This window comes from Agrilus planipennis, unplaced genomic scaffold (genome assembly GCF_000699045.2).
Source record: "Agrilus planipennis isolate EAB-ADULT unplaced genomic scaffold, Apla_2.0 scaffold4, whole genome shotgun sequence".
Taxonomy (NCBI): Eukaryota; Metazoa; Arthropoda; class Insecta; order Coleoptera; family Buprestidae; genus Agrilus; species Agrilus planipennis.
This window is the reverse complement of record NW_020442463.1, coordinates 2,690,367-2,705,517: the sequence shown is the minus strand read 5'-3', so window position 1 is coordinate 2,705,517 and position 15,151 is coordinate 2,690,367. Positions and strand designations below refer to the sequence as shown.

The following is a 15,151-nucleotide window of genomic DNA, read 5'->3' as shown; positions in this document are numbered from 1 at the left end:
GTAATCTATTAAATTTTATTAGACTTTATAGTGTATGAAAATTGGAAAATTACAGAACTTTGCAACCCTATAACTTTTTATGGGGGTGTGACCGCCGCAAACTTTTTGTGGTGGTTTACTCAGGAAGACCTCTTTCAATCGACCCTAGATAATAATTTGTTTTCCTAAATTCCAGAGAATGTAGAACTTTCTTTGAAGTCCGGTGCGGGCAACATGCTCAAATTTTGCTTGTCTGCATCTCTTTCTCTTACACATCAATTGGTGTAATGTTATTCCTTTTCTTTATTAGTGTCCGCTGCAATTCTTACCTGACATCTCTTTTCTGTGCTTACAATATTCTCTACGTCTATCGTAAATAAAAGTAGGCGTTCTAACAGCAATCGCTCTAGTCTAGTTAGTAAGTTAACAGAAGGCAGTGACAACAATACTACTGTATAATAAAATACATTCGTGGTCATAGAGTATTTTTAGCAATGTGGCATAATCTAGGTGCAGGGAATATTAATGTTATCTAATTGTAAGTAAGAAAGTGAGATGAAAGTACTGATATAGGTATTATGTTCACTGTTCAGTAGTTCAGTAGTTCAATTAACTTTTTCAATTGCGTGATTAATTGGAGCGCATTGCTCATTCAAGATTTTTGCGACGCTATCATCCTCCGCAATAATAATCGACGTCGGCAGCGTGTTGGAGTCAAGTGTTATCCAGCACCGCCTACTTTTTGTGCAATACAAATTGTGATTCGTCGAAAGCGGCCCGCGAAAAAGACTCCGTCTCGCGTTGACCGTGACTGCAACCACTTCTCGGAGTTGCGTCTTCGTCGTCTCCGAAAGTACATTGAATAAGTACAGCCAGAGAGCGATCTATTATTATTCTTGTCCTAATTCGTAACGCGTGCAACTGTCACTATTGTAATAAAAAATTGTAATTGTGTGTACAGACGCGGTTTCGTTTATGTAGTGTATGACATCCCGCACGTGTTGAGAATAACAATTGCTGTTTATTGTGAATTGGATTACTTATTCCTTTCTACCTCTTACACAAACGGCTCGGTTGGGGCAAAATGCCTCATGACCAGGTAAGGTACCTATTTTACGTAATTATTATTGCATAGTCGGAGAAGTATTTCTTCATACAATATCGGTAATCGAATATGTCCATAGATTTTTAATTAAGTTGTTATCATTTAATTTAGGGGTCATGTTTCTTAAACGACGTTTCTCAAATTATAAGCTAATGTCTTAAGGTTAGGTTAGGTCTGACTGAACACAATGAAAAATACCGAATATAGTCATTTAAACCCGCCCACTTTTTTGCAATTGTTTAGTTCCATCTGGATTACATCAAAGTTGGCGATCTTTGATTATCCTATAGATATCGCAAATGAGCTCGTTAATTAATTCCTCTTTATATTGAAGTGAATGAATTTGTACCACTACAGATAACTTCAAATTAATGAGGAAAAATTGTTGCTGCTGTCAAGACCCTGCCGGGAATCGAACCCGGGCCCCCGGCCTTAACCCATCATTGCTCTACTACTAAGCTACGAGTGTGTGACAGCAGGAACAATTTTTCCTCATTAATTTGAGGTTATCTTTAGTGGTGAAAATTAATTCATTTTAATGTGTTGAAAACCCTACAAAGTTTCATATGAAATTCTCACTGTCTCAAAGTTGTTCTAAAGCCAGGGACTCGGGTTCGATTCCCGGTGAGGGCATGACAACAGCAACATTTTTTCCTCATTAATTTGAGGTTATCTATTGTAATAATTAATTAAAAAATTAATGCACTACAAAAATTCTCGTTATTAATTTTGTTTTGTGATCGTCCATTTTAATGGTAAACTAAACCTAGGAAAGGGGGTAGATACATTTAGATACGTATGATTTGATTACAGGATAAAAACTTTTTTCATTCGCTAGTATCTATCTTTTAAACCGCTTAAAGCTAGATAAAATTTTACAAATTCCTGGCCTTTATAGCATTTCACGCACCTTTTGTCGTATTTTTACAATTTCTAATCGAAATAGGTATGCAATTTACGACTGGTTTACCCACGATTAACTGAGTAATTACGCACAATCTACAAACGTTTAATACGGTAGAACATTACTGTGTGATGTATTTTAATCATAAGTTTTACTAATGACAATTGCAATGGCAGGAGAGGGATGTATGGGCGTGGCTGCAGAGTGAACCTACTGTATAGAATCTTCATACTATTGTTCCACTTAACACTCGTCTATTTATGTATTATTATTTTAAGAGTGCGTATGCGCCTTTAACATAGTGTGCACCTAGTGCAATCTGATCAATACCAACTGAAGTTAAAAACAGTAGATATTAAACTCGAAAGATCACCATGGAAGATACTAAATTAGTATTTCTCAATAAATTGTCTAGCTAAACCTCTGCTAAATCAAGGCATGGAGGGTATGTCCCTATCTAGTAGTACTTGCTAGTATCTGTGGTACACATTGTAAAATGTTTGACTAATTTAAACACACTTAACTAGAACTCATAATAAATTCTAAACATTCTTGTCCGCCATTTTGAATCCATAAAGATGCTGAATGTAAGCATAAAGCTTCATTTACATCGATTTTAAATTTATAAATGAAAGCTGAAGAGCAACATCATTTATTTAGATTTTTTATCTTACCATTAAATAAATGCATAATTTGGACAAATACTATCGTGCTGCCACGTTACTGGACGGTTTTACTTATAGTTAGGTATCGAAAGAACCATGACATCCCAGCCTTCTGTCGCTTTTTAATTTATTTAGAGCATTTTTTCTTATATGATGTATAGCCAGAATCTAGGTCCATTTCGATATAAAATGACGGCTTAACCGCTTGACTTTGATGGTATAATTTACTTAAAATACTCCACATTTTCTTTCCAATTTTTGACGTCAAAAAATGACCCGACAAAAATTTTTTCCACCATTTTCCCGTCGATCATCATCATCATAAGGTCGTCAGTCCTAAGATTGGTTGGACATGCACCTCCACTCTTCTATCCTGAGCTAATCTTCGCATTTCCCTAAAACTAGAACGACCTATATCCTCAACTATTTGCGAACAGTAATCTAATCTAGGTCTACCTTTATCTCTCCTAACTTCTGTTTCTGCCTCTAATAGTCTCTGACTAGACCTTCATGCCTGAAAAGGTGTCCTACTAACCTATCTCGCCTATTTCTTATTGACTTCCATAGAGTCCTCTGTTCTCTTACTCTTTCTGATACCTCTTCATTTCTGACATTCTCTATCCACGGTATCCCCATCATTCGCCTGTAACACCACATTTCGGATGCTTCTAACCTTTTCTTTTCCGCCGCGCCCACTGTCCATGTTTCGCACCTATACAGCGCCGTGCTCCAAACACACCTTTAACAACATTTTTCAAATTCTTAAATTAACCGTTCGCGAGCATAGAAGTGACTTCTTTTTATTAAAGGCGACACCACCCTGCGCTATTCTCTGCTTTATATCCCTACTACTCCTTCCGTCCTGACTTATCTGACTTCCTAGATATCTAAAATCAACCACTTTTTCTAATTTTTCGTCTCCTATCTTTATATTCGCTTTTTCCCTACTTTTTGTTCTCTTGCATACCAGTATTTTTGTTTTACTTTTATTTATTTTCATACAGTAATGTTTTGTCAATACCGCTTCCATTTTATGTAAAGCTATTTAACTCCTCCTTGCAATATGCTAATACTGCTATATCTTCTGNTAAATATCTTTATCAATAGGTTAGGTTAGGTTTTGTTATCGACTTTCATTCAAGTGACCAACCTCTTTCGATCCCTCACCTCCACTCGCTTGAAAATAATTTTTTTATTGAATTTTATTTGAATTATAATGTATGAAAATTGTCAAAATAATCAACTTTCAAACCCCATAACTTTTTATAGAGGTGATACCGCTACAAATTTTTATGGGGTTTTACTCAGGTGTCCACCCACTTTCGATCCCAAACCCCCGCCCCTTCGGGGGGGTGGGGGCCGTCATCTAGATCTTTACCCTTTTATTTTCCAACAAATATAAAATTGATGAATATTAAAACCTACCTACCTATTTACTGGCGAAAACACCGTGTTGCGAGGAAATTATTGTTTTATTGTTTTGTATAACAATTAAAGCCCGTTTTTGCTTTTGTTAATTCATAAAATGGGACTTGACTGAAAGTATTATATAGTAAAGCAAACAAAATTCAATTTAATCATAATTCAATAAAATGTTCTTTGGGCATTTATAATAAAATTATTATGCAGTAGTGGCGAGTTGAGAACAAAACATACAAATATTCTTTTATATATAATCATTAGAGGGCAGTATCATTTTTTGAAAAATACTATATCCAATTAACAAATAATTTAGTGTAGTAANCCTGTACCAGCAGATATACCTACTAGTAAAGTGCGACACTACATCGTCATTTCAGAAGAAGAGAGAGAGACAGAGAGCTGTGAGCCGTGATGGTGGAGATGGTGGTGGCGCATCAGCAATAGAGAAGCATCAGCATCAGCATTAGCACCAGCAGCAGCAGCAGTAGCAGTTGATGGAATCTAATTTCCCCAGAGGACCGAGCCATGTTGTTTCTGTATCCTAAGAATAATTCAATTTGCTCCGAAACCACGTCCTTTTGACAAACCACCGAAACCGACTAATTGCTATCCACATTGTGGAAATATACACTTTGAGAGACTATTGTTAATCCAAGTCCAAGTTTGCAGAAGCGAAATGAAGAGAAAGCGAAGGCTTTGTGAAAGGCAGTCAACCTCTCAGTCTCCTTTGAATGCAAAACGGTCTTTATCATAAGACTACTGCTTGCTTGCCGTTTGGCATCACCTTTACCTACTGTACCGACCATTTCAACGAAAACAACGTAATAATTTAATGTCTTACTACTTAGCCAGAAATAAAACACGAGAGCTCTCAAACAAATAAGAGATAGCTAATTGCCAAGGGGACGAAATGTTTCAAGCATTCGTTCTTTCTCATTGTCAAGATTAAATCCGATGTGGCATACTTATGTAAGGAAGCCTTTCTTTTATCGTATTTTCAAGTGCATCACCTCTAGGATAAAAAAATATAATTGACGAACTGCTTTTGTTATAACTCTAACATGTTAGGTACTATATTAGAATTATAATACGCAAACATCAAAACTTATTGATCATGCGATTTCTAGTTTTTGTTACTCTGAAAGTAATTACAACAGTGGTAGTCGGTGATCAAATACAAATAAACGTGAAAAAATGCTGTCTGTGAAGATTAAAAAAACACGGAAATGTATGAGTATACAATTGAGTTCTAGATATGCTGAAATAAGAAACTTCGTAATGTCTGGCGATTAAACCATATAATCTGCCTTTTACAAGATTTTTCATTGTCATTTAACTTTTTTTTTTAGATTTTCTAATCAGTTAATTCAGCATCATTTTAGTTTGTCAGGCTTATATGAGCTAACATTTACAAAATATTATTATCCAGCTTATGCAAATTGTCCGCCATTTTATTTTCGTTCTATTAATATCCACTCGCAAACTCAAGTGGTTTCCGTGGTGTAGTGGTTATCACATCCGCCTAACACGCGGAAGGTCCCCGGTTCGATCCCGGGCGGAAACACTTTCTTTTTTTTTTAATTTGATTAAACATTTACATAAAATAATGAGTTGGTATCTAAGTATTATAAAATACAGTGAATTTCATTTATTACGACCTTGTTATAACGATCATTTTGCTATAGCGACGTCGTTTGAATTTAAACCATACTTTAGTGTAAAATTCATATGGCTATAGCGAATTCGGATATAACGCCGAGTTCGAGTGTAGCGACCGTTTTTTAATGAATCATTTGTAAAAAATCCCTAGTAATCCCATGCAGATGTAGCGATTAGAGAGAAAATGAACTATAGATACTAGAACACCTTATGAGAGATGAAATGATAACTAGAGACATATTAAAAGCGGAATGTAAAATGAGGTGGAAGAAGACCTAGATTAGATAACCACAAATAACTGATACGGTCCTGTTTCGGGTCTAGAAGCCGTCGTCGGTTGGAGTTGGTTCTAACGTTTCGCTAGCACGAGTAGCGAACTTCTTTAGAGGTCCTTCCAACTGACAACGGCCTTTACACTCGAATCAGGATAACATTAGTGCACCTACAGTCCGCGAAAGCCTTTAGCAATTTGTTAATCGTTAATAGTTAAGGATGTGGAATATTTGAGGTTATAGGATTTGTAAAGATACTCAACCTAAGAAGGACTACATGTGCGTGTCCGACCATCAGTCTTTGGACTAAGGATTTTGTGAAGATGAGTTCTCATTATCAAATACCCACTGATCAAACCGAAGGTACTGTCGAAATTAAGAAATAACCACCGATAAGCAGTAACTCACAATTCGTAGGGTTGAATAGCATTTAAACAATTTATTAAGGGTCGGTAATAAATAGTGGAATAAAGCTTATAAGCGGAAATCGCTACGACACCTTTTAAAATGGCTCAAGTATGTAGTTAGAATCCAGATAAAGTCAGTCTTTAGCGAAACATATTGTATACGTAGATAGGTAGTAAGTTAATAAAAAGTTTGTGGAATCCTATTGGTTTCCGTGAAATCACGAGCAGTATTCTCTCAAAATGTTGATTTTAAGGTAGCGAATGAAACTTGATATAAACGCTATATCATCATCATAAGATCATCAGTCCTAAGACTGGTTGGACACGCACCTCCACTCTTTCCTATCCTGAGCTAATCTTCGCATTTCCTTAAAACTAGAACAACCCATATCCTTCACTATTTGCAAACAGTAATCTATTCTAGGCCTACCTCTACCCCTCCTAACTTTCGTTTCTGCCTCTAACATGTGTATGACTAGACCTTCATGTCTGAGAAAGTGTCCTACTAACCTATCTCGCCTATTTCTTATTAGAGTCATCTGTTCTCTTACTCTTTCTAACCTTTTCTATCCACGGTATCCTCATCATTCGCCTGTAACACCACATTTCGAACGCTTATGACCTTTTCTTTTCCGCCGCGCCCACTGTCCATGTTTCGCACCTATACAGCGCCGTGCTCCAAACACACCTTTAACAACATTTTTCAAATTCTTAAATTAACCGTTCGCGAGCATAGAAGTGACTTCTTTTTATTAAAGGCGACACCACCCTGCGCTATTCTCTGCTTTATATCCCTACTACTCCTTCCGTCCTGACTTATCTGACTTCCTAGATATCTAAAATCAACCACTTTTTCTAATTTTTCGTCTCCTATCTTTATATTCGCTTTTTCCCTACTTTTTGTTCTCTTGCATACCAGTATTTTTGTTTTACTTTTATTTATTTTCATACAGTAATGTTTTGTCAATACCGCTTCCATTTTATGTAAAGCTATTTAACTCCTCCTTGCAATATGCTAATACTGCTATATCTTCTGCAGATCTAAGCATACCAATCTTTTACCCGTGAATATCCCTACAGTTGTATTGTCTTTAATGATGTTGATCCCGTCTTCGATGTATAGATTAAAAAGTAGCGGTGATAGTGTGCATCCTTGTCTGACTCGCTTCCTAATATTTACTTATCTACGTTGCAGCCCCATCGTATACATTAAAAAAAAAATATTCAATTAGATCCGGTTGGGGTTCACTTTCTGCGACAATTTTTCCCTAAATGTGAAGGATTTTACGTCAAAACCAAGCGACTGGATCGGCATTTTTGTTTCCACCCCCTTCGCCTTGTTATCTTGAAATGGGCCCAGATCATATAAGAAAATTTTTTCTAAATTTCTTAAAAAGCGGTAGAAGGTTGGAACGATGTGGTTTATTTGCGCGTCAGCTCCCTACCTATGTTATATACAATATGTACTACCACATGATGGAACACACAAATCACTAGTTTACTTTCCACTTGCAATTAAAGATTTAATTTGACAATAATGAAAACGCCGCTGTTTTCTTAGTTGCCTAGCCGTGTTTGCAATAGACAGGATTTGAAAATGTAGGTATGTACGCATTTAAAATGTTTTGTAGAATTGATGATGAATATGCTTGGTTAATATTAGTGTGATGTTTAGGTATTTATAGATCTTTTGGTTGGACCAGAGCCCATCTTTGAATCACAAAATGACAAAATCAACGACCGAGTTGAATGTGACCGAACATGTTTGTGTAATATTTTGCAAAAATAAAATAATGTTTCGATTTACTGGTGGGGCATAAACGTGTTTCATGCATTGACTGATACGTGTGCTTCCAAGTATTCCATATTTCTACAATCTAGCCCGTCAAGTCATTCACGTGAATAAACTGAAAATTTCGTTTTTCTACAAACTTAAGAAATTAAAGTTAAAAAACTTGAATTTTCAATTAAATTAATCTGATAAAAGTATTGCAAAATTGCGTTATGTATAAATTTTAAATACTATTTGAAACACATAGAAGTATTGAATATTAATTTGAAAATTCATTCTCAATTTTTTTTTTGATCCCGAGACCTTTGGATTTACACATCAATGCTCTCACCTAACAATTACGGTTCGTCGTTGTTGCTGCTTGTTATCTCTCGTAGCTTAGTGGCCAGAGTATTGGTGCATAATGCCAAAGGTGCCGGGTTCGATTCCCGGCGGGGGCGTGACAACAGCAACAAATTTTTTCTCATTAATTTGAGGTAACTTATAGTGGAAAAAAAGTTGAGAATCAATTTTCAAGTTAATATATAAATTTTAAATAATGTCACACCTAATATGCTAAAAAAATTCAATAATTGCTTGTAATGTTAATCAGCGTACAGTTTTTACATTGAAATTAAAATATTACATTGAGTTTAGTTGTGTTGCTTAGTAAAATTACATACAATTGTATTTGTTAAAATCTAAAAGGCAATCACCCGTATAGTGAATGAGTGTTTTAGGATCCTTGTAGAACAGCGTTTACAAAACCAAATCACCGTTTCGATTTTCTGAATTGTTTATTTTTTCGGAAACTTAAATGTTATACTTTTCAGGAGTTGCTACGTTAATTTTTTAAGAGCCGAAAGAAGGCGAATGGCTTTCATGTGTCTATCAATTTGTTTGTATTTCTGTAATATTTTGATTTGAATTATTTTTATCTTATTGTTAGGTGTTTGGTAAAATTTTATGCTTAGAATTTTAAAATAGTCTTAAGTATATGCAAACAGTTCTTTTAATTTTAATAATAAATATGTTTCATTTTACTATTTTTTGTGAAAAACTAAAGTCATACTGTAACTCTTGAAACCCCTTCAGCACGACATCCATTATCGGACTATTTTTGCATATGTAATTTTGTTAAGAATCAGAATTGTACACTATTCTATCATCATCGTCAGTCCTTAGACTGGTTGGACACGCACCTCCCCTCTTTCTTATCCTGAACTAATCTTCGCATTTACCTAAAACTAGAATAACTCACATCCTTAACTATTAGCGAACAGTAATCTAATCCAGCTCTACCTCAACCCCTCCTAATTCCCATTTCTACCTCTAATATGTCTCTGATTAGACCTTCATGCCTGAGAAGGTGTCCTACCAACCTATCTCGCCTATTTTTTATTGACTTCCATAGAGTCCTCTGTTCTCCTATTCTTTCTAATACCTTTTCATTTGTAACCTTCTCTATCCACTATCATCATTCGCCTGTAACACCACATTTCCAACGTTTCTAACCTTTTCTTTTCCGTCGCGCCCACCGTGCATGTTTCGCACTCGTACAACGCCGTGCTCCAAACATACACCTTTAACAACCTTTTTCGAATTTCTAAATTAACCGTTCGCGAGCATAGAGTTGACTTCTTTTTATCAAAGGCGACACGATCCTGCTTTATCCTCTGCTTTATATCCCTACTACTCCTTCCGTCCTGACTTATCTTACTTTCTAGATACCTAAAATCGGCCACTTCCAATTTTTCGTCTCCTGTCTTTGTATTCGCTTACTTTAATTTATTTTCATACAGTAATGTTTTGTCAATACCGCTTCCATTTTATGTAAAGCTATTTAACTCCTCCTTGCAATATGCTAATACTGCTATATCTTCTGCAGATCTAAGCATACCAATCTTTTACCCGTGAATATCCCTACAGTTGTATTGTCTTTAATGATGTTGATCCCGTCTTCGATGTATAGATTAAAAAGTAGCGGTGATAGTGTGCATCCTTGTCTGACTCGCTTCCTAATATTTACTTATCTACGTTGCAGCCCCATCGTATACATTAAAAAAAAAATATTCAATTAGATCCGGTTGGGGTTCACTTTCTGCGACAATTTTTCCCTAAATGTGAAGGATTTTACGTCAAAACCAAGCGACTGGATCGGCATTTTTGTTTCCACCCCCTTCGCCTTGTTATCTTGAAATGGGCCCAGATCATATAAGAAAATTTTTTCTAAATTTCTTAAAAAGCGGTAGAAGGTTGGAACGATGTGGTTTATTTGCGCGTCAGCTCCCTACCTATGTTATATACAATATGTACTACCACATGATGGAACACACAAATCACTAGTTTACTTTCCACTTGCAATTAAAGATTTAATTTGACAATAATGAAAACGCCGCTGTTTTCTTAGTTGCCTAGCCGTGTTTGCAATAGACAGGATTTGAAAATGTAGGTATGTACGCATTTAAAATGTTTTGTAGAATTGATGATGAATATGCTTGGTTAATATTAGTGTGATGTTTAGGTATTTATAGATCTTTTGGTTGGACCAGAGCCCATCTTTGAATCACAAAATGACAAAATCAACGACCGAGTTGAATGTGACCGAACATGTTTGTGTAATATTTTGCAAAAATAAAATAATGTTTCGATTTACTGGTGGGGCATAAACGTGTTTCATGCATTGACTGATACGTGTGCTTCCAAGTATTCCATATTTCTACAATCTAGCCCGTCAAGTCATTCACGTGAATAAACTGAAAATTTCGTTTTTCTACAAACTTAAGAAATTAAAGTTAAAAAACTTGAATTTTCAATTAAATTAATCTGATAAAAGTATTGCAAAATTGCGTTATGTATAAATTTTAAATACTATTTGAAACACATAGAAGTATTGAATATTAATTTGAAAATTCATTCTCAATTTTTTTTTTGATCCCGAGACCTTTGGATTTACACATCAATGCTCTCACCTAACAATTACGGTTCGTCGTTGTTGCTGCTTGTTATCTCTCGTAGCTTAGTGGCCAGAGTATTGGTGCATAATGCCAAAGGTGCCGGGTTCGATTCCCGGCGGGGGCGTGACAACAGCAACAAATTTTTTCTCATTAATTTGAGGTAACTTATAGTGGAAAAAAAGTTGAGAATCAATTTTCAAGTTAATATATAAATTTTAAATAATGTCACACCTAATATGCTAAAAAAATTCAATAATTGCTTGTAATGTTAATCAGCGTACAGTTTTTACATTGAAATTAAAATATTACATTGAGTTTAGTTGTGTTGCTTAGTAAAATTACATACAATTGTATTTGTTAAAATCTAAAAGGCAATCACCCGTATAGTGAATGAGTGTTTTAGGATCCTTGTAGAACAGCGTTTACAAAACCAAATCACCGTTTCGATTTTCTGAATTGTTTATTTTTTCGGAAACTTAAATGTTATACTTTTCAGGAGTTGCTACGTTAATTTTTTAAGAGCCGAAAGAAGGCGAATGGCTTTCATGTGTCTATCAATTTGTTTGTATTTCTGTAATATTTTGATTTGAATTATTTTTATCTTATTGTTAGGTGTTTGGTAAAATTTTATGCTTAGAATTTTAAAATAGTCTTAAGTATATGCAAACAGTTCTTTTAATTTTAATAATAAATATGTTTCATTTTACTATTTTTTGTGAAAAACTAAAGTCATACTGTAACTCTTGAAACCCCTTCAGCACGACATCCATTATCGGACTATTTTTGCATATGTAATTTTGTTAAGAATCAGAATTGTACACTATTCTATCATCATCGTCAGTCCTTAGACTGGTTGGACACGCACCTCCCCTCTTTCTTATCCTGAACTAATCTTCGCATTTACCTAAAACTAGAATAACTCACATCCTTAACTATTAGCGAACAGTAATCTAATCCAGCTCTACCTCAACCCCTCCTAATTCCCATTTCTACCTCTAATATGTCTCTGATTAGACCTTCATGCCTGAGAAGGTGTCCTAATCTTGCCAATTTCTTATTGACTTCCATAGAGTCCTCTGTTCTCCTATTCTTTCTAATACCTCTTCATTTCTAACCTTCTCTATCCACGATATCCTCATCATTCGCCTATAACACCACATTTCGAACGCTTCTAACCTTTTCTTTTCCGCCGCGCCCACCGTCCATGTTTCGCACCCGTACAACGCCGTGCTCCAAACATACACCTTTAACAACCTTTTTCGAATTTCTAAATTAACCGTTCGCGAGCATAGAGTTGACTTCTTTTTATCAAAGGCGACACGATCCTGCTTTATCCTCTGCTTTATATCCCTACTACTCCTTCCGTCCTGACTTATCTTACTTTCTAGATACCTAAAATCGGCCACTTCCAATTTTTCGTCTCCTGTCTTTGTATTCGCTTACTTTAATTTATTTTCATATAGTACTGTTTTGTACAGAATTTTATATAGGTGAGTAATTTACCTTAAATATCCTGTTTAGATTCTAAGTTTTAAACAAAAGTTGCATAATTTCAAAGAGAAAACAGCGGATGATGGAATAGAAATCGTGAAAAATATTGTATTTGGAAATACCCTTCAAGTTGATTTTCTTTCAACGTTTCAGGCCTTATTTATGAGAAAGAAATAAAAAAACCGAATATCCGAAATATCCTGATCGAATTTCATTGTATCGGAAAAAATTTGAGATAGAGGGGGTATGCTTTTAAAAGTGCAGTCACCTGTGATCTCGATCTTGACTTTCAAGGTTATTTGAATGTCGAGTCATTTTTTGGCTCCATCAATGGAAAGAGGGGATTTTCAAATCGAAAGTATCTTTGCAATTGATTTATTCTTAATTTCTCAAATGCAGCTACTGAAAAATTAAGAATAAATTATTATTAAAGGTATTCCCAATTTGCTCCTTGAAAATTTGAATCTATTGTGTAAAACTTTTTCTGAAATAATCTATATGATGATATTTGAGATATCTGCGAACTGAAAACTTTGAAAGTGTGTTGGAGAAAATTAACTTGGAGGATATTTCCGATTAGAAGATTTTCTGCTCATTCTATTCTCATTCTCATAAAAACAATGACTTGACCTGCTTATTAGATGAACCCGAAGCTAAAGAAATTATGGATTCCATTTCTTTCTCTTATAACAATGTGTAAAAGATCGGAAACAAAATAGGGTTGTAAATATTTTGATATTGAATGGTTGATGTTGATTTTACATCAATAAAATTATTTGCAACCCTATTTTGGCTCTGATTTTTCACGCTAAACAAACTATTTTGGCATCAGTGTCTTTTTTCCAATTAAAACGGGTGAAAAAGGCAAATAAGGAAGCATATAGAAGAATTATTTGTTGTTGAACTGAAGAAATTATAATATAAAGATAGAAAAACAGTATCTCAATCATTTCNAGACCTTCATGCCTGAGAAGGTGTCCTACCAACCTATCTCGCCTATTTTTTATTGACTTCCATAGAGTCCTCTGTTCTCCTATTCTTTCTAATACCTTTTCATTTGTAACCTTCTCTATCCACTATCATCATTCGCCTGTAACACCACATTTCCAACGTTTCTAACCTTTTCTTTTCCGTCGCGCCCACCGTGCATGTTTCGCACTCGTACAACGCCGTGCTCCAAACATACACCTTTAACAACCTTTTTCGAATTTCTAAATTAACCGTTCGCGAGCATAGAGTTGACTTCTTTTTATCAAAGGCGACACGATCCTGCTTTATCCTCTGCTTTATATCCCTACTACTCCTTCCGTCCTGACTTATCTTACTTTCTAGATACCTAAAATCGGCCACTTCCAATTTTTCGTCTCCTGTCTTTGTATTCGCTTACTTTAATTTATTTTCATATAGTACTGTTTTGTACAGAATTTTATATAGGTGAGTAATTTACCTTAAATATCCTGTTTAGATTCTAAGTTTTAAACAAAAGTTGCATAATTTCAAAGAGAAAACAGCGGATGATGGAATAGAAATCGTGAAAAATATTGTATTTGGAAATACCCTTCAAGTTGATTTTCTTTCAACGTTTCAGGCCTTATTTATGAGAAAGAAATAAAAAAACCGAATATCCGAAATATCCTGATCGAATTTCATTGTATCGGAAAAAATTTGAGATAGAGGGGGTATGCTTTTAAAAGTGCAGTCACCTGTGATCTCGATCTTGACTTTCAAGGTTATTTGAATGTCGAGTCATTTTTTGGCTCCATCAATGGAAAGAGGGGATTTTCAAATCGAAAGTATCTTTGCAATTGATTTATTCTTAATTTCTCAAATGCAGCTACTGAAAAATTAAGAATAAATTATTATTAAAGGTATTCCCAATTTGCTCCTTGAAAATTTGAATCTATTGTGTAAAACTTTTTCTGAAATAATCTATATGATGATATTTGAGATATCTGCGAACTGAAAACTTTGAAAGTGTGTTGGAGAAAATTAACTTGGAGGATATTTCCGATTAGAAGATTTTCTGCTCATTCTATTCTCATTCTCATAAAAACAATGACTTGACCTGCTTATTAGATGAACCCGAAGCTAAAGAAATTATGGATTCCATTTCTTTCTCTTATAACAATGTGTAAAAGATCGGAAACAAAATAGGGTTGTAAATATTTTGATATTGAATGGTTGATGTTGATTTTACATCAATAAAATTATTTGCAACCCTATTTTGACTAATATTTTACGCTAAACAAACTATTTTGAAATCAGTGTCCTTTTTTTCCAATTAAAACGAGTGACAAAGGCAAATAATAATAAGGAAGCATATAGAAAAGTATTTGTTGTTGAACTAAGAAACTATAAAATAAAGATAGAAAAACCCTATCTCAATCTCTTCAAACAGAAAAATATGAATAATACTCAATCTGGTGATATAATGCAAACACCACTATTAGTCTAGAAATGCTCCAAAATTTAAAAAATGAGTAAATGCCTGCAAGGTTTTCTTAAAAAATGTTTTATAC

The 15,151-nt window shown here is 34.7% G+C and overlaps 1 protein-coding gene and 1 non-coding gene across 3 annotated transcripts in view; both read left to right on the top strand.

Annotated features, from left to right (window-relative positions):
* Positions 1-15,151, top strand: part of LOC108745162 (cAMP-dependent protein kinase type I regulatory subunit) — a 110,501-nt gene that overhangs the window by 55,066 nt on the left and 40,284 nt on the right. Inside the window, exon 1 of one of the 2 annotated variants that reach the window (XM_018481267.2) lies at positions 529-1,078. The exons of the other annotated variant lie outside the window; for it this stretch is intronic. Coding sequence (XP_018336769.1) covers positions 1,064-1,078 — 15 coding nt within the window. The 5' untranslated portion in view covers positions 529-1,063. Of the gene's footprint in view, positions 1-528; positions 1,079-15,151 lie in introns of those variants that run through there. 2 annotated transcript variants of the gene reach the window in all.
* On the top strand, positions 5,567-5,639 carry Trnav-aac. The gene has a single exon. It is a non-coding gene; the product is annotated as a tRNA-Val (tRNA).